Source organism: Solanum dulcamara, chromosome 9 (genome assembly GCF_947179165.1).
Source record: "Solanum dulcamara chromosome 9, daSolDulc1.2, whole genome shotgun sequence".
Lineage (NCBI taxonomy): Eukaryota > Viridiplantae > Streptophyta > Magnoliopsida > Solanales > Solanaceae > Solanum > Solanum dulcamara.
In genome coordinates this window covers 27,838,373-27,857,581 of record NC_077245.1, presented here as the reverse complement: position 1 = coordinate 27,857,581, position 19,209 = coordinate 27,838,373, and the positions used below count along the sequence as shown (strand labels likewise).

The following is a 19,209-nucleotide window of genomic DNA, read 5'->3' as shown; positions in this document are numbered from 1 at the left end:
TATAAAGCATCTCATAAATTAAGACAAAATGGTAGTATCAAGTTTTGCCCATAGAGAGTAACTTGTTATTCTGAAGTTCTTGGTCTAAATCTTGCCTCTAAGACAAGAGTTATAGAGCATCTCATAAGTTAGACATAGTGAAATAGTGTAAACTATTTCCTATGAGGCATATGTTATTAACCTCTGAGCTATGTTCTACCTCTAAGGAAAACGTTATGCGCTCCCCATAAATTAGACTTCGTAAAAATGGTGTAAAATATTGCCCATGAGGTATAACTTGTTCTTTAAAATCATTGGGCTAAGGCAAGACTTATAAAACATCTAATAAATCAATACATAATATGGTGGTGTAGTTTTCCCATGGGCTTAACTTGTTGTTTGGAAGTCCTTGGACTAATAAGTCTTATCTCTAGGACAATAGTTATATAGTATTTCATAAATCAAAAGATAATGTGATAGTGTCAAGCCCTGTCTATGAGGCTTCACTTGTTGTTTGAAAGTCCTTGAGCTAAAAGACAAGAGTTATAGAGCATATGATAAATCAAGACACAATGTAGTAATGTCAAGTCTTGTCCATAGGGCCTAACTTGTGAAATTCTTTGTCTAAGTCTTGCCTCTAAGGCAAGAGTAATAGAGCATATGATAAACCAAGACACAATGTAGTAGTGTCAAGTCTTGCCCATAGGGCCTAAGTTGTGAAGTTCTTGATGTAAGTCTTCTCTCTAAGGTAAGAATTATAGAGCATCTCATAAATCAAAACACAAAAAGACAGTTTCAACTCTTGCCCATGGGACGTAACTTGTTCTTTGAAAATCTTTGGGCTAAGTATTGCTTCTAAAACAAGAATTATAGAGTACCTCGTGAAATTTCAAACAAATTTAAAATAGTAAATATGAAAAAAATTATCTTGAATCTATGAATAAATTTTATTTTATAAAATACAAAATATATAAAATAGATACAAAAATTTTGTTTCATATTAAAAAGAAAGAAAGAAAGAAAAAGAATAAGAGCCTGTTTGGATGAATTTATTTTAAGTAACTTATAAGTTAAAAACTGCTTATAAGTTAAAAAAAAAAGTAGGTGCAGCCCAACTTATTTTTTTTGACTTATAAGTTGCTTAAAATAACTCCATCCAAACAAACTCAATTATTTATTAAGGCTTATTTTAAGTGCAAAATGATGTTAAGTTGGTCATCCAAACACTCAAAGAAACTGAAAACATCTTATAAGTACTATAAGTCAATCCAAACGAGCTCTAAAACTAAACAATAACGTAAGAAAAACAGAAAAATAAAAAAAAAGAAGGGAAAAAAGACAAAAACAAGAGAAAAAAAGAGAGAAAGGGAAAAAAAATATAACTTTTTTAGTTTCATTTAGCTATTAAAATACAAGCTTTCTTTATTTTGTTAGATTTGAAGAATAATTTTATCCAAAAAATTTTATTAAGTAAATAAAAATTATTTTTATAAGACTTTTCTTGAACGAGGATAAAATATCAAAACTAGCCCGAGGAGATTTGTGAACTTAACCTAATTTCCAATAAGGAATTTGGGTATAACATAGCTGGCCCAATTACTCTATTCCCCAATTAGGCCAGGAACTACATAAGTCAAATTAGGGTTCATCTGAAGTGGGCCCACAGCTCAGCTCCAAAAGAGACACACATGTGCTTACCACACAATTAGAATAAGGATTAAGAATTCAGAAAAGACAAGAGAAAACGAAGAAACAACTACTCTGACTACTTCCTTCATCATAATAACTTTTTAGTTTCTGCTTTTAACACACCAAATAAGGACAGTGCTATATTCTAGAAGGAATCTATTTTACTAATTACCCCATAATTTAATATTCTATGATCCCATTAACCTTCATTCTTTAAATATTACTCCTTCTATCCCATATTAACTAAAAATTTAGAGTTTTTTTTATTGTTCAAAATAGCTGAATTGTTTGAACTTCAAAAGAAATGTTTGAATCTTTTTCTATGTTTATTTTTTTCATTAATGAAGTTTTGTAATTTTCTAAAAGCTAAACTACATTACTTACAAAGTTATACTCTAATAAGGAATTTTATATTTATGATTTTACATTTAATCATCTTTATGAGACTGATTAAACAAAATGGTAATAAAAGAAAACATGGTTCAAATTTTGTCTTTAAATATTTTTCTTAATATGTGTGCATTATCGTAGAAATTCAGTTAATATGAAATAGAGGGAGAATTATTTCTAACAACATGAATAATTTTTGAGAATTGTTATCTGACCATAAAATCCATATCCTTATTTAATTTCTTTTTGAGCAGAAATAATTATCTGTTTTGCCATGACAATTTTTTATTTTTAAATTTTTTTTGCCTTGCTTATTTGAAAAACAGTGTTCGATCATAATTTTTTTTTAATACAGCTCTAATTTGGAAATCATGATTTTACTTTTTTCACTTTCACTGTATTTTTTTTCAATTCCATTTAAGTTATATTTTATGTTTAAATCATATTTCATATATTTTAGAAAAATACATTCAAACAATCAAATATTATTTGTAAAAATTATAACCAAACACAACTCCATCTTCAATTTCAGTTTCAAAAATTTCAAACAAAATTGACAAAAAAAAAATTAATAGTATGTGGTAGCTCCTACATAAAATTTGATTAATGACATTATGTATGTGACTATTTATTTTGAGATATTACACTTCTAAAGTAGATTTGATTGTATGATTCAGATAAATTAATCAAGTTGGTTGAATTTGCTAGTTATCAAAAATTGAGTATATATATCATATTTTTAAAAAGTACATTCAAATTCTAAACATTATTTAAAAAAAGTATGATGAAACACAACTCCAACTTCAAAAATTCAAAATAAAGTGAATAAAATAATTTTCAGGGTCAGACGCCTACTACGAACCTGTTTGGATTGACTTTTAATTTTTGGCTTATTTTTATCATTTTATCTTAAAATCAAGTATTTATGAGTTCGAGTCATCAAGAAAACAAAAATGTGAAAACTTTGAGGGAGAGGCAAAGCCAAGGATTTTATTAAGAGTGTCAAAAAATTAAACAAATAGACATACTTAAAAAATACTAAGAGAATATATAATAAGGTAAAGTAGTTCAAATTTTGAGATAACGGAAGAACTTTTACTAGTTTAGAAATTATTCAATGGAGGAAAGCGTTAGAACAATGATAAAACTATTTTCGTGTGACCTATAGGTCATGAGTTTGAACTGTCAAAATAATTATTAATTTTTAGAGTAGGTTATCTATATCACATTATTGGGGTTACAAATTTCCACAAACTCTTTTAATGCTGGATGCTTTTGTTCTTTTTTTAATAAAGGGATATATATTATATTACAAAAACACACTTTTAGATGGTTACATATAAGGAGTTCAGAACATGGTTATCACCATATGGTCATTTAGTACCAAGAGATTACTAAAAAAGGCTAGCGCACATTACTGTACAAAAATTTAGTAGATATTATTTTTTGTTGATCCATTTTTACTGTCTTTGATAGGAGCGGGAGGATACAATGATGATACACAGTATTACCTTACTCCTTGTCAAGAATGAGCTGCAAAACACAATAGGCTACTACCCCCCATCTAAGATCACATAAATATTTATCATAGATGGAGTAACATGAAAAGTAAAACTATTTATATGGCTACTTATTTGGGATTGAAACGTAATAGCCGAGTCAGTGTTGAGATTGGGTGTTGTAATTAAGAGCCCGTTTGAATTGGCATATAAGTTACTTATAAGTTGTTTTTAGCTTTTTTGAATGTTTGGCTAATCAACTTAAAGTCATTTTATGCTGAAAATAAGCGCCAATAAATAACTAGATTTGTTCGGATGGACTTATTTTAAGCAGCTTATAAGTTGAAAACAGCTTATAAGTCAAAAAAAATAAGTTGAACTACACATTGAGGCCGTTTGGATTGACTTATAAGTTATTTTCAGCTGTTTTTTGAGTGTTTGGCTGGCCAACTTAAAGTCATTTCGTGCTTAAAATAAGCCTCAATAAATAGTTGAGTTTATTTGGATGAACTTATTTTAAACAGTTTATAAGTTGAAAACAACTTATAAGTCAAAAGAAAAAAATTGGTCTGCACCTATTTTTTTTTTCCAACTTATAAACAGTTTTCAACTTATAAGCTACTTAAAAATAAGTCAATCCAAACAGGCTACTACTTATTTTTCTTAACTTATAAGCAATTTTTAAATTATAAGTTACTTAAAATAAGTATATCCAAACAGCTCTAAATTAAGTGGAATCTGTCTCTATTTTTATAAAGTGTATGCATGTTTTAGTCAACAATCAGTTGGAGTCCTTTGCACAATGCTTCTATTTCTGCAAACACGCGATTATAAACATATAAGTTAGGTTCATTAAAGTATTAATAGCAAAAAATCAAGAGGAGAGTTTAGAAAGTATAATTGATTTCCTGTAAAGTAAAAATGACTAATTTTCTATGCCTTTTTTCCTGATAATTTTCTATACTATTCATTATGAGCTTATCATGTTCTCTTTTATATTTTAAAATAAAGGTGAAAATTTTATGAGATGTGCTATTTTGATAGCCTGTTTAAATTATACCTATTATATTATTTTTTTGCATGAATATAAATTATTAGATAACTTCTAAGTAAAAGTATTTTTTTACTGCGTTCAGATCATTTTTAATAAGTGTTTCAGTTATATATGATTGAATGGACACATATATAAAAAATTAAAGAGCCCTAAATAATTTTGTCAGAGTAATTGTTATTTTGATAAATTAATGATTGATCAGATTTTGATTTTTTTTATGATTCATGAAATTTTATGTTTTAAATTTGAGCTTATTTGAAATAGATTTGGGTATTGTAATTTGAAAAATACAATTATCACTTTGTTGACAAAATTTTTCAGATGCACACGCATGAAACTTTTGTCAGTTTTACCATATGTTTTAGAAATGTATGTTAAATATAAATTTATTGTTATTTGACAAATTGATGGTTCACATTTGTTTTCTATGGTACAAAAAACTTATGTTTGAAATTTGAGTTTATTTGGAGTAGATTTGAGTGTTGAAATTTGAAAATAGAATTACTTATTATTTTATTGGCAAAAAATTTCATGTATAAAATTAAGGGAAAACTATATAAAATAGACATAATTATGAAACTATTTATCCAAATTTGACTCAATTTAAATTATTTATCCTTAATAGACTCATGATTCAAACTATTTACTCTCTTACCCACTTTCTCCTTTCTTATTTTGCGTATAACACCGGCATGACTTCGACATCACTACTATGAATTAATCCTTTGTAATATTCTCTCGGTATTTTGATACTATATCGGTATCATATAGGATTGAGCTTAATTCTCTGTGATACTCCGTCGGTATGTTGATAGCCTATTGTTATTGTAGGATTGAGCTCTTTTTTCAAGAAATGAAAATAAACAATTAAGAGAAAATTAGTAAAGTCATAATCTTATTTATTAAATTCTAAATTAGTAGAAAATATATTCTTTGTGATACTCTGTCAGTATATTGATACCATATCGATATCTTAATCCTGTGTGATATTCTGTCAATATATGGATATACTATCGATATCATATAGGGTGAACGCTGACGTCCGCATGTTAATTTTAAAATAAATTTATGCCATTTAAAATAAAAAGGAATATTAAAGTAATGGACATTCAAGAATAAATACTTTTCCTTTTTGAGATATAAGTATTTTTTTTTCAAAAATTAATATAATATTTAATTTACAATTTAAAATTTACATAACCAATGCATATATAAGTTACACGAGAAAATTAATATATTATTTATAAAATAAGTGATACATAAATAATTATAATATTAATAAATAAATCCTGCATAACTAATTTTATAATAAAATAATATACAAATTTCTTGATAATTAATTTATACCGCATAACTTTAATTAATACCAAACGACATTATATTTTTGAATTTTGAAATGGAAAGATAATCCACTTGTTTTGGTGTTTGCCGTTTTCTCTTTCTTCCCCCAAAGCCAAGCGAAACACAGCACAAAAACCCTTGTTATTCCCGCTTTGTTTCTCTCTGTGTAATATCTGTCTCTATCTTCACTGTTATCTATGTCGATAGAGAGAGAGAGGTAGGTAAAGTATTACCAAATCCTTATTAGGGTTTAGTTTTACTAGGGTTTATCACTCTCTGTGAAACTTAAAGAGCAGAAGGGTGACTGTGTGAAATGCGCCAGAGGGATGCAGAAACTGTTAAGCAGAAACCCATCGTTACCGCCTCCAGTCCTATCCCTTAATCCCCTTCTTTCTTTCCCTCTTTCTCTCAAAAACCCACTTCCTCTCAGCCCTACAATGACTTCTTCCGCCCTCCACCGCCTTCACCATCCCTCTTTCGGTAAACCCTTTTCGGGTTTTCGGAATATGTCTACCGATTTCTCTGTTAAAGCAGTTCTTCCTCGGGTTAATAATTGCCGTATTTGTAGATGCTCACTTGATACTGCGCCCGTCAGGGCTTGGGTTGTTCTCAAGCAGAGTAGGACTAGTACTGCCTGGTTCGGCACCCTGGCTTCGGCTTCTGGTTCAGATAAGGGTGTTCCCGTGACTTCTGGTGAGGAGGACAAGGCTTCGGAAAGTGGGGTTGAGGATAATGAGGAGAATGTGAGTGCCTCGGAGGAGAGGCCTAGGTTGCATAGGAGGCAGAGGGGTGGTGGTGGGGAAGGAGGGGTTATTGCTAGTCCAGATTTGCTAACAATACCGGGTGTTGGGCCAAGGAATTTGAGGAAGTTGGTGCAGAAGGGTTTTATGGGTGTTGATCAACTGAAACAGCTCTACATAGATAAGGTATAATGATAAACAATCCAGAAGCCAAATATCTAATGATGCCTGCCTTGTGCTTAAGTGTTGTGGTTCCCTAAAGTACATAGTTTGTTCCTTTGAAATGTGAAAAAGTGAAAATTCATTAATGAGGGAAAATTGAAGTTTTTTTTCCGTCTGGCTATAGACTTTGTTTGCGTGTGTAGGAATAAGGTTGTGGGGGTGTAGGTATGCCACTTACGAGAAAGAATCCCAAGTCAGTAAAGTAGTTAATCAAACTCAAGTAGCAAGTTTGTCAGTACTTCCTCCGAGCCTTCTTCATTTCATCATTTTGTTGTGTTCTGTTCATAGGTCCCTGTGGGATTGTTTCTGTACGTCTGTTTTGTTTCCATAAGAAGTCAATTTCTGGTGTTTGGTTATCACATATTATTTTCAGGGAAAATATTTTCCATCAAATGCTAGTCACCAGTATCAAAAAAACAATATTTCCCATCAAATGGCAAAAACAGTTTTGATGAAAAAAAATACTTTCCCTCACTTATGGAGGAGATCATTTTCCTATGTTATTATTGCAACTCTTACCTTATAACAATTCCTTCATCCAACTCTTAGAGATCATTGTCAATCCTTAATACTCAAAAATGTTATCAAATCACTATCAGTATACTATCTTTCAGCTTGTAGTGGTTATTATATACCACTTCATTTATACCAAATCAAACATGGATAAATGATTTTCTCCTGAAAATATTTACTGGAAAACATTTTCCTCCATACCTAAGAAGGCACCCTCTAACAGGGTCTACAAAAAGTATTATTGAAATGACGAGGCCTTGAATAAGGTGGACTAATTACAAAGGATTAATATAACCAAACTTTGTAGCTTAATGATAATTATGGTATAGTGAAGTATGAATCCATACCCGATTATCTATATTGCAGTAGTATTTGATAAAAGTGTTTAGAGGATGAGTATGAACTTGGGTTATGGCTATGACTGTACCAGCTTTTCTGCATGACCCAGAAACCCCCCCCCCCCCCCCCCGAATAAGGAAGTGAAGCAAAAGGCATCGACAATTCTGTTTACAGTATTGTGATAGAAATGTTAGAGGATGAATGTGTACTTAACTCTGATCAATTTATATGAATGGCATAGACAGCTCCATTTTTGAGATGTTAGGATTTGCTAGGAACTGTTGTTCTTTTGTGAATCCAATTAATTGTGTAACTCGACCAATTTGGATAGCCAACATGTTATCTCTTTTTTGCAGTTATTATTGGGTCGAACAGAGTGAAGTACATAGCTTAAAAGAATATGTTTGGGTAATGTCAAGGAAATTGTGCAGCTTATTTGACCTGAAAATTTGATGTACTTTGTCATAGTGAAGGCGTTATTTTGACTTCTTTGCAGTTTTTTGGAAAATCCAACGAGAAGATGGTTGAGTTCTTGCAAAGTTCAGTTGGAATCATTCACAGAAACCATGCTGAGAGTATCACCACATTTATCAGAAAGAGTGTGGATGAAGAGTTGAAGGAGAAGAACTCAGATTCCAATGTGAAGTCAGCACAAAAGAAACGACTTACTTTCTGTGTTGAGGGAAATATTAGTGTTGGAAAAACAACCTTTCTGCAGAGAATAGCTAATGAGACACTTGAATTGCAAGATCTTGTTGAAATAGTTCCTGAACCTATTGCCAAGTGGCAGGATATTGGGCCAGATCACTTTAACATATTAGATGCATTCTATGCGGAACCACAAAGATATGCTTACACATTTCAGAACTATGTTTTTGTAACGAGAGTTATGCAGGAGAGAGAATCATCTGGTGGTATCAGGCCCCTCAGGTTGATGGAGAGAAGTGTGTTCAGCGACAGGATGGTAAATTTCTCACCTTATACAAGCTTGTAAAGATGCTCATTGATTGCGTCTTCTTTCTTGATTTTTGATTCTGTAGCATTCCTTTAACTACTAAGACATTGCATGTTTATGCCATTACGTTTCTGCAAAGTTCCACATCTTTTGCACGTAGGCACTTCATCAAGACTGGCATGGAGTTATGAAATTGCTTTTTTAATATATATATATATATATATATATATATATATATATATATATATATATATATATATATATATTTCTGAATTTCTGATTAACCTTTTAAGACAGTGCACTCAGATATTCCATCCATTCTCAAAAGAAAGATCACATTTCAGAGCAGGACAATCAAACCATCTAATATTTGATGTACATTTGAACATCAATTCCTTCGATTTTAAAAAGATGAGATTTACATATTTAGAAGTGACATTAAAGTACTAAAAGTCATCCTTATTTTTAAAAAATCTATATTGTACTTAACATATTAAAAAAATATTGAAACAATCAAAGTCAGAAAAAATGTTTTGATACTTAAATAGTAATGTTGTCAAATAAAATGGGAGAGGAGAGTATTTGACAACTACCTCATTTATATGCTATACTTCAAAACAATCCACTGAGAGTTGATTTTTGTACCATACACAACATACTATTCCTTGCTGATAATTACTTGAGATTGAGTAGTTTTGTATGCAATGTAGTATACCTGGTTATTAATACCATGGCAAGGCTACTATATGATGCATGCTGTTTTTCATAAAGGTCTTTGTGAGAGCTGTTCATGAAGCAAACTGGATGAATGAGATGGAGATCAGCATTTATGACTCATGGTTTGACCCGGTTGTTTCGACTTTGCCTGGACTAATTCCCGATGGTTTTATTTATCTTAGAGCGAGCCCTGATACATGTCACAAGAGAATGATGTTGCGTAAGAGAGCAGAGGAAGGTGGAGTTTCCTTGGAATATCTGCGAGGTTTGCATGAGAAGCATGAAAGCTGGCTTTTCCCATTTGAAAGTGGAAATCATGGGGTATTATCTGTTAGCGAGCTACCCCTAAACTTTGACAAATCTGTACCCCCAGAAATAAGGGATCGTGTTTTTTATCTGGAGGGCAATCACATGCACCCAAGTATTCAAAAGGTACTTTCTATGAATGTAACTTCAGCTTGTGGATCTTTTTCTTTTCCTGATAACATAGTTCCTGGATATTTGTGTTGCATACAACATTGTGTCTAACTATCTATTATGATGCAGGTTCCTGCATTGGTTCTTGACTGCGAGCCTAACATCGACTTTAACAGAGATATTGAAGCAAAGAGGCAGTATGTCAACTTTTCCTTATTTTCTATTATTGTTTATCTAATTTCTCTTTCGCTAAATAGTATACCCGCTGGCGGATATCATCTTGTTACGAATCTGTAAAAATAAGGATATCTTGTTTCTTTTTTAGCAGCTGCCCATTGCTCTGCTTATATAACTTATGTTAGTGCTGATCATTTTATCTTTCTTCACACCTTAGTAGCTGTTCAATAGTATCTTAATGTCTTTAGGTATTACCTAGATCAATGGTCATCCGAGCTGTGTATTGAATTTTGGTTCCAGTAAATGTCAGAAACAATTGATCGTCTAATAAGCCATATAGGTCAAGTAGATATTTCTGAAGTATGGACGATGGGTATATCAATTAATTGACAGCTCCAGTAATTTGTAGGGTTACTGCTAACAGGGAACTTGACATAGACTCAAAATAGGCAGATCTGACGGTGCAAGAGGTGGTTTTTTCTTTCCCTGTGAAGCAAGCTAAAGAGATTCTTTCTTTTTTTGGGTGGAAGGGGGACAGGGGGGGGGGGGGGTTACAGAACCTTTATTTGATTAAAAATCATTTTACAGTTTCACACACAATAGGATCTTGCAGCCTTTTAACACTTGATCACTAAAGGTAGGATGAAAGAAAAAGGTATCTCCCATTCTCTAATACATGCCTCCCCCCCCCCCCCCAAAAAAAAAAAAAAAAGAAGAAGAAGGATATCTATCCTCAAAATGAGTTCTCCTTCATAATAATTTGGGATCTATTATTCTACATCTAATATCGTACATGTAATTGTTGCTTTCCGATGTCTTTAGTCCATGATGTGCCAAAATGGATTATAGACAGCTAAAATTCTTTTACATGCAATTCTGCGCTGAAGCCTCCTGTGATTAGTGAATTGTAAGGTCTCTTTATGAAGCTCATAATTTTTTTTTAATAGCTGATTTTAACATATATCTTTAGTAAGTTTGTTGTGTTGTAGGAGTGTCCTGTCATTTGTGATTTGTTTCTGTACAATTGTTTACCCCTCCTTGTCCTCCTTTTGCCTGGTATTGAACTACATGGTGGTTATGTTTTATTTGATTGTCTTCCTATTTGAAGGTATGCTCGTCAAGTTGCTGATTTTTTTGAATTCGTAAAGAAGAAGAAAGAAGTTACGCCAGGAGCTGGAGAAGAGCTGCCTAAGGGCAATCAAGCACCGATTATGCTGCCTCAAAATGGAGGTTTGTGGGTACCTGACGGCAAGTTCTCGGAATCAGCACTGAGTTTGGATTTCAGACGAAATATGTCATTCATGTCTCACTAGTGCATGTTGCTCATCCTTGCCGTATCTAGAACTTCTAGGAAGCTGTGTTTATTTTCTCCATGTAAAAATGTGTTTTGACAACTCAAAGCTTTTAGCCTGCAGTGCTGTAGGAGTAGGTTGTATGTGGATGTTGGTAGTATGCTGATTAGTGAAAGCTTTGTTCTTCATCTGAAGGCAGTGGAGTTCTTTATGGTTTGAGTTCATATTCAGGCTAGCTGCATGTTTCTGTATGTAGCAAAGGTTCTGAAATTCAAGGATGTCATTTTTGAAAATATACAACATAGATTATTTTAATTGCGGAAAAAGATTAAAATTGCCCTTGAAATAAATCATTTATACCCTCTATTATAGTATGGGATTAAAAATGTCCTGAAGAGGCTATAAATACCTTCAATAGTTAACACCTCAAATTTTTAGTGATATGGCAAGCTGTGATACCCTTTATTTTATTTTGGGATTAAAAATGTCCTGAAGAGACTATAAATACCCTCAATAGTTAACACCTCAAATTTTTAGTGACATGGCAAGTTGTGTGGAACTAATCCCTCCACCTAAGTATTGTCAATTTGGGTTCACTACAAAAAAAAACTAATCCCTCAACCTAGGCATTGTAGGATTTACTAAACCTATTTTTTCGATAAAAACAATATGGTAATTAATTTTCGATTACGATTTAATTTTCTAAAATCAATATACATGTACTATCAATATTAAAAACATCCATTATAATTACGAAAAACACCAAAATTACTTCTCAATTGGAATCTCCTACTACACAAAGCATTATTGTACATTGGCTTAAATCATCTACGGCTCTTTAAAGTTGTCCGCATAATTCATTTAGACGCCCGGATTTAAGATTTGTACCTGAATTCATTTGGACATTTTTTTAACAATCAGCTAAAGGTATAAAATGAGTGAAATACACTCTTGATGACATAACAATTTTGATAAATTAAATAACGACATGTGTTATTTGGTTCTAAAGAAATTAAAAAATTTACTATAGAATAAAAGAAAAGGAAAATTGTTTTTTAAGTAAAATAAAAAATAAAAAAAATTCGTAACTCACCTAGCTGCCTACCCACAACCCCATCCCGATCTCACTGATCTCTTTCTCAAACCTCAATTAAGAGTTGTTGATATTCTTTTGTGTTGTGGATTTGAATTCAATAACAATTTCAAAAAAAATAATAATCAGATTTGTATTAGTCTTTGCCCAAAAAAAAATGAAGTTTCGCCAGAAACAATGAACTCAAAGCGAAGGAGATGATTGACCACTGATTGCTTTGTTTTTTTTAAAATTTTTTTATATCTTTATGTCATGAACCTCTGTTTACCTTCCATATCAATGGAAAGGCATCTCCCACCCCATCTTCTTTCCAATTTTTTTCTTACTTTTTTTTTTTTGAATTCTTAGCTTTAGATTTGATTAATGTTTGGATTTGATTTGGCAAAAAGAGATGGAGAAGGGAGAGAGAAACATAGTTTCAGGGGAAAATTCCATTTTTTCCGATGAACAAGCTAATTAGAGTTACAAACTTGAAAGTTGTGGTTGGCCACAGTTAAGGAAGAAGAAATATGTTGGCAACAATAGACTTGAATGAAAAAGAGGTGGTGTGGAGAAGGAGAATGGTTGGAGATCGAGAAATAAGTGGAATGAGCTATGGATGGTTATTGTGGTGGCGTCGGCGGTTGCAGTGGTAAATAGTGGTGGGAGCGGTGATTGAAACGATGAAGAAGAAAGTTTGATGGAAAAAGGTATATATACATTTCCTAAAGTCATTTCAAGAGAAGATAAAACCCTTTTCCCCTAATTATTGCCTTTTCACGCGTCTTTGTATTACACACTTTATCATATCACCAAAAAATATTTAATAGATATAAAATTTTTGCAGTATAGGTATTCAATAGGCATAAATTTAAATTTAGATATCTAAGTAAAATATGCTAACAATTTTACGGAGCCGCATACGATTTAAGCCTTGTATATTTTATGTATTTACATATGACATAAAAATAAAATATATAAAGTCTTCAAACTCCTCCTTAATCGACATCATTTGTGATTTTTTTAATGTCCCTTGTTAATCTCCTATATTAAAGTTAGTAAACCAGAAACAATGAAGCTGTAAAGAAAAAATAGTATACGAGTCCACATAATTTACCGTGTGTCCTTAAGGTATTTAATCCCCTCACTGTACCCGAAGTTATGGATTACTTCCTCCCTCGATAAAACGGATAGAACATTAAAGAAGTAGAGGTACCTCAAACTTCTTCAATTTCAACGAACTCAGAAAGCAGCAATATAATCACACAAAAAAACAATTTTGTTTGTAAAAAAATATATGCAAGAGAGATTTTTGATGATCAAAACTGAGAGAAGGCCTATCTATTTATAGCCAACAAGGTATCTTTTGGAAAATGAAAGTGTCTGTTCGGAAGGAACATGTCCTTTCCGAATCCGCGAAGGAAAACATTTGTTCGGAAGGAACAGGTCCCTTCCGAATTTGTGAATTTCAAATTTCATTTGTTAGTTAATTCGGTAATTATTTAAATCCACAAATTTAATTAATCCGTGAATTAATTAATTAATTAATAGTTCCGAATTAATACTGAATTAATATTAAGAAAAAGAAAATCAATTAATGAGATTAATAAATATTTTTTGTCTAAAAAATTATCAATCAATCACAACCGAAGGTGAAGTCGTAGCCGTAACCGAAACCGAGCCAAGCAAGCGATGATAACGGCACGAGGGAGCACCCTCTACTTAACCTTTTATGAGTTAAATGAAGTCTTTCCTAATATAAGGACAAGAGTTTTCCTTTCTTCTACCAATGAGGAAAAAATGACTTTTCATGTTCTCTTCACTTGGTTCTCCCACATTTCCAATTCTTCTTTCCCATTCCTATTCCCATTCACACTTCACTTAAATCCGACAATCCCCCACATGAATGGGGAATGGCTATAGTTTAAAACATATGCATAAAAAAACTGTGTGATTCGTAAGTAAGGATTAATTGCATCTGGATAAGTAGGTTTTCCTTTGAACTTTTCATAGTGAACATATATCAGATATACTCGGTCAATCGGTAGATTTGATATCTTTGAACCATAGAGCTTTGGTGCATACCTAGACAACATAAGTCACACAATTAACCCTTTAACTGTTTCTGATTCTCATTGTTTTATTCGTTTCAGCCATGAACACTTCCTGATTCATAAGTGCGTAGAGAACTGGTTTTACCGGATTCTCCTTGAAGCGACTTAAACTTTACACTTACATAGGTGATATCTAAATGTGTTATCCCATAGAAACATCATTTAATATGCCCTGTATCAAACTTAGATATCATTAAAAGGTCCTAATGCCTCATTCTTCTTACTAAATATTGTCGCATCAAGAGAATGAATCATAAAAATTATTTTGACAATGTTGAACTGTCATCCATGACTTATTTTGATCTCCTTGAACCTAGTTCTTGAGATCTCCAGTCTTTTAGGTAGAGTTATCGCCACGATGATTTGTCCTCGGCCATAGTCCCATTCCTCCTGATGATTTCTCAACTCCCTCTCTAGTTAGGCTTTTTGTAAGTGGATCCGATAAGTTATCCTTTGACTTTACATAGTCAATTGTGGTATTTCCACTAGAGAGTAGTCGCCTAACGATATTATGTCTTCGTCATATGTGACGAGAATTACTATTATACAAAACGCTCCCAGCTCTTCCTATTGCAGCTTGACTATCACAATGTATGCATACATGAGCCATTGGTTTGAGCCAAAATGGAATATCTTCTAAGAAATTCCGGAGCCATTCTTCTTCTTCACCTGCTTTGTCTAAGGTTATGAACTCAAACCCCATTGTAGAGTAAGCTATACATGTTTGTTTGGATGATTTCTAAGATATCGCTCCTCCACCAATGGTGAAAACGTATCCACTTATGGACTTAGTTTCAGTTGACGCAGTAATCCAATTTACATCACTATATCCTTCAACAACTGTTGGATACTTATTATAATGCAAAGCAAAGTTTTGAGCGTGCTCTAAATGCCCCAAAACTCATTTCATTGCCATCCAATGATATTGATTGGAATTACTTGTGTATCGACTCAATTTACTTATAGCACAAGCTATGTCTGGTCGTGTACAGTTCATGATGTACATCAAACTTTCCAACACTCTTGCATAATTCAATTGAGCCTGACTTTCACCTTTATTCTTAGCAAGATCAAGGTTCACATCAATTGGTGTGTTTGCACTTTTGAAGTTTAAGTACTTGCATTTTCAAGTACCTTTTAGATATAATGAGTTTGAGACAATGCTAGACCTTGAGGAGTTTTGTGAATCTTAATTCCCAATATTAAATCAACAACTCCTATATCTTTCATATCTAACTTACTAGAAAGCATACGCTTAGTAACATTTATATTTGCAATGTCGTTACTCATTATTAGCATATCATTTACATATAAACAAATAATAAAAACTTTTTTTTGGAGTGTCTTTAATATAAACACATTTATCACACTAATTAATCTTAAATCCATTTTCCAACATGGTTTAGTCAAACTTCGCGTGCCATTATTTGGGTGCTTGTTTTAGTCCATAAAGTGACTTAACAAGTTTGCACACTTTTATTTCTTTATCGGGAACCAAAAAACCCTCTGATTGTTCCATGTAAATTTTTTCCTCCAATTATCCATTTAAGAAAGCTATTTTTACATTCATTTGATGGATTTCAAGGTCATATACCGTAGCTAGTGTAATTAACATCCGAATGAATGTAATTCTAGTTACAGGTGAGTATGTATCAAAATAACCAAGACCTTCTTTCTTTCTAAATCCTTTGACGATAAGTCTTGCCTTATATTTGTCAATAATTTCATCAACTTTCATTTTTCTCTTTGAAAATTCATTTTGAACCCAAATGTTTGTTTCCTAGAGGAAAATCAATCAATTACCAAGTATGGTTGCTCAAGATTGAATCAATCTCACTATTTATAGCCTTTTTTCAAAAAGATGAGTCCGTAGCGGACATAGCTTCTTTGAATGTTTGAGGCTCATGTTCAAGAAAAAATGTTACAAAATCAGATCCAAATAAAGTAGATGTCCTTTGACATTTACTACGCCTTGGATTCTCTTTATTAGGTACGTTCTCCTTTGATTCTTCTCGAGGTCATTTAGACCCTTCACTAGATACTTCAAGTCTAGTTTTATATGGATAGATATGTTCAAAAAATTCAGCATTATCTGATTCTATTATCGTATTGTCATGAATAATTGGATGTTCGGACTTATAAACCAAAAATGGACATGCTTTACTATTTTTAGCATATCCAATGAAAACACAGTCCACAATCTTAGGTCCTATTGTGACCCTCTTAGGCTTAGGAACTTGGACTTTGGCTAGACACCCCACACTTTGAAATATTTCAAGTTTGGTTTTCTTCCTTTCCATTTCTCATATGGAATAGATTGTGTTTTACTGTGGGGGAACTCTATTGAGTATTCGATTTGCTGTAAGGATGGCTTCCCCCCACAAGTTTTGTGGTAAACCTAAACTTATAAGTAAGACATTCATTATTTCCTTTAAAGTTCGGTTTTTCCTTTCTGCAATTCCATTAGATTGAGGTGAGTAAGGGGAAGTAGTTTGATGGATGTTTCCATTGTTCAAACATATTTCTACAATAAGAGATTCATACTCTCCACTTCTATTACTTCTTATCATTTTTATATTTTTATCCAATTGATTTTAAACTTCAGTTTTGTATTGTCTAAATGCTTCTATTATTTCATCCTTACTATTCAACAAATAGACATAATAATATATAGTGCAATCGTAAATAAAAGTTATAAAATACTATTCCCACCAAGAGTTGGTGTTGACTTCATACAATAAATGTCTGTGTGAATCAATTCTAAGGGGCTAGAATTCCTTTCAACAGATTTATAAGGATGTTTAACATACTTAGATTCAACACACACTTGACATTTTGATTTATTGCACTCAAATTTAGGCAATACAGTTAAGTTGATCAGTTTTTGCAAGGTCTTATAATTGACATGTCCTAAGCGTGAATGCCATAAATTATTTGACTCAAGTAAGTAAGAAGAAGCTTGAACTTTATTATTATCAACAACCATTTTATTCAGTTAGAAAAGGCCCTAAAAAGGATGTTATCCAAACACATTTCAAGTAATTGTGGCCTTTTCCTAAATACATTTCATTCTTACTAACTACTACTTTGTCTAAAATCAGAACGCACTTGAATTCATTTTTTATTAGAAGACCGGCAGAAACCAAGTTCTTTCTCATTTCTGGAACATGACAAACTTTATTCAGCGTCACCACCTTTTTGAATGTCATTTTCAGGAATACTCTACCATATCCTTCAATCTTTGCCGTTGCAGAATTTTCCATATAGATAGTCTCATCACGTGCAGCATGAGAGTAAGTAGCAAAAGCTTCTCGAATTGCACAAACATGTGACGTGGCTTCCGAATCAAGCCACTATTCTTTGGAATTTTCTACTAGGTTGCATTCAGTCAGAATTGTACACAAGTTAACATCCCCATTTGTATCAATCATGCTGGTTTGACCTTTCTTCTTTTCCTTCTTGGGAGCACGACACTCCACAACCTTATGTCCAGTTTTTTCACAGTTGTGGCAGTCTCCTTTGAACTTCTTTTTACTAGGATAGTTCTTCGGTACAGAAGGTATCTTCCTCTTTTTTGATTTATTTGGACCATCCTTAATAATATTTGCTCCCATAATTATTAAGTTTCCTCTAGCCTTCTTCTCGGCAACCTTGTTGTCTTCCTCGATCCTGAGACGAACAATCAAGTCTTCAAGAGTCATCTTCCTTTGCTTGTGCTTCAAATAATTTTTGAAGTCTTTCCATGAAGGAGGTAGTTTCTCGATTACTCCGCTACTTGAAATATTCCATTTATGATCATACCTACAATGGATGATTTACAATCAATAACACATTCAATAATTTTAATAATAAAACTATTGAATTTGATCATACCTTCTGCCAAGAGATCATGAATAATGACTTGTAGTTCTTGGACTTGAGACATGACAGTCTTGCTATCAACCATCTTATAGTCCAAAAATTTTGTAGCCACAAACTTCTTTAAGCCTGCATCTTCAGTTTTGTATTTCTTCTCTTGAGCATACCAGAGTTCTTTAGAGGTTTTACAAACACTGAAGACATTATACAAGCCATCTTCCAATCCATTGAGTATGTAGTTATTGCAAAGGAAATCAGAATATGTCCATGCCTCAGTCACAATAAACTTTTCATTTTTAGGAGTTTCTTCCTCTACCACATGAACATCTTCATTGATAATACGTTGTAAACTGAGTGTAGTCAAATAGAAGAACATCTTATACTGTAAACATTTGAAGCTAATACCAGTGAACTTTCTAGGCTTTTCTACAGTAGCCATTGCTGTAGAAACTGGTGTTCGACTAGATGAAGGCATTGTGTTTTCTTCAAAACTGGATACATTTGTATCTCTCATTCTGTTTGACAAAACAAAAATAGCATTACACAATAGAATGACCAAATAGGAATTTTTGTTCAACTCGATGATGTTTTTATATTCTTCAAATCGAGAAAATAAAGACTTAATTAACTTGATGAAGTTTTTATTTCTTCGAACCAAGTTAATCACTGAAATAGAAAGTTTTTCGAATTTAGTCTCCAGCCCCCAAACAGAATATAAGATGAAGTAGAAATATACAACTTGTTTCTAGTTTAACGATGAACTTTTTATATTCTTCCAATCGTTACCGAATGAATCTTGAATAATGATGAAGGTTTTATATTCCTTAGATTTAGATAGAGT

At 32.4% G+C, this 19,209-nt stretch overlaps 2 protein-coding genes across 2 annotated transcripts; one reads left to right on the top strand and one right to left on the bottom strand.

Annotated features, from left to right (window-relative positions):
* Nucleotides 1-6,035: 6,035 nt before the first annotated feature.
* Nucleotides 6,036-11,518, top strand: LOC129902669 (uncharacterized). Its single transcript, XM_055978026.1, has 5 exons — nt 6,036-6,878; nt 8,263-8,730; nt 9,493-9,870; nt 9,985-10,052; nt 11,141-11,518. The coding sequence occupies exons 1-5, from the start codon at nt 6,279-6,281 to the stop codon at nt 11,343-11,345; spliced, it is 1,719 nt and encodes a 572-aa protein (XP_055834001.1). The 5' UTR covers nt 6,036-6,278; the 3' UTR covers nt 11,346-11,518.
* Nucleotides 11,519-17,863: 6,345 nt separating this feature from the next.
* LOC129903633 (uncharacterized) lies at nt 17,864-18,882 on the bottom strand. The gene is made up of 2 exons (XM_055979183.1): nt 18,434-18,882; nt 17,864-18,311 (listed from the first exon to the last, which is right to left on the bottom strand). The coding sequence occupies exons 1-2, from the start codon at nt 18,880-18,882 to the stop codon at nt 17,864-17,866; spliced, it is 897 nt and encodes a 298-aa protein (XP_055835158.1).
* Between the last annotated feature and the right edge of the window lie 327 nt (nt 18,883-19,209).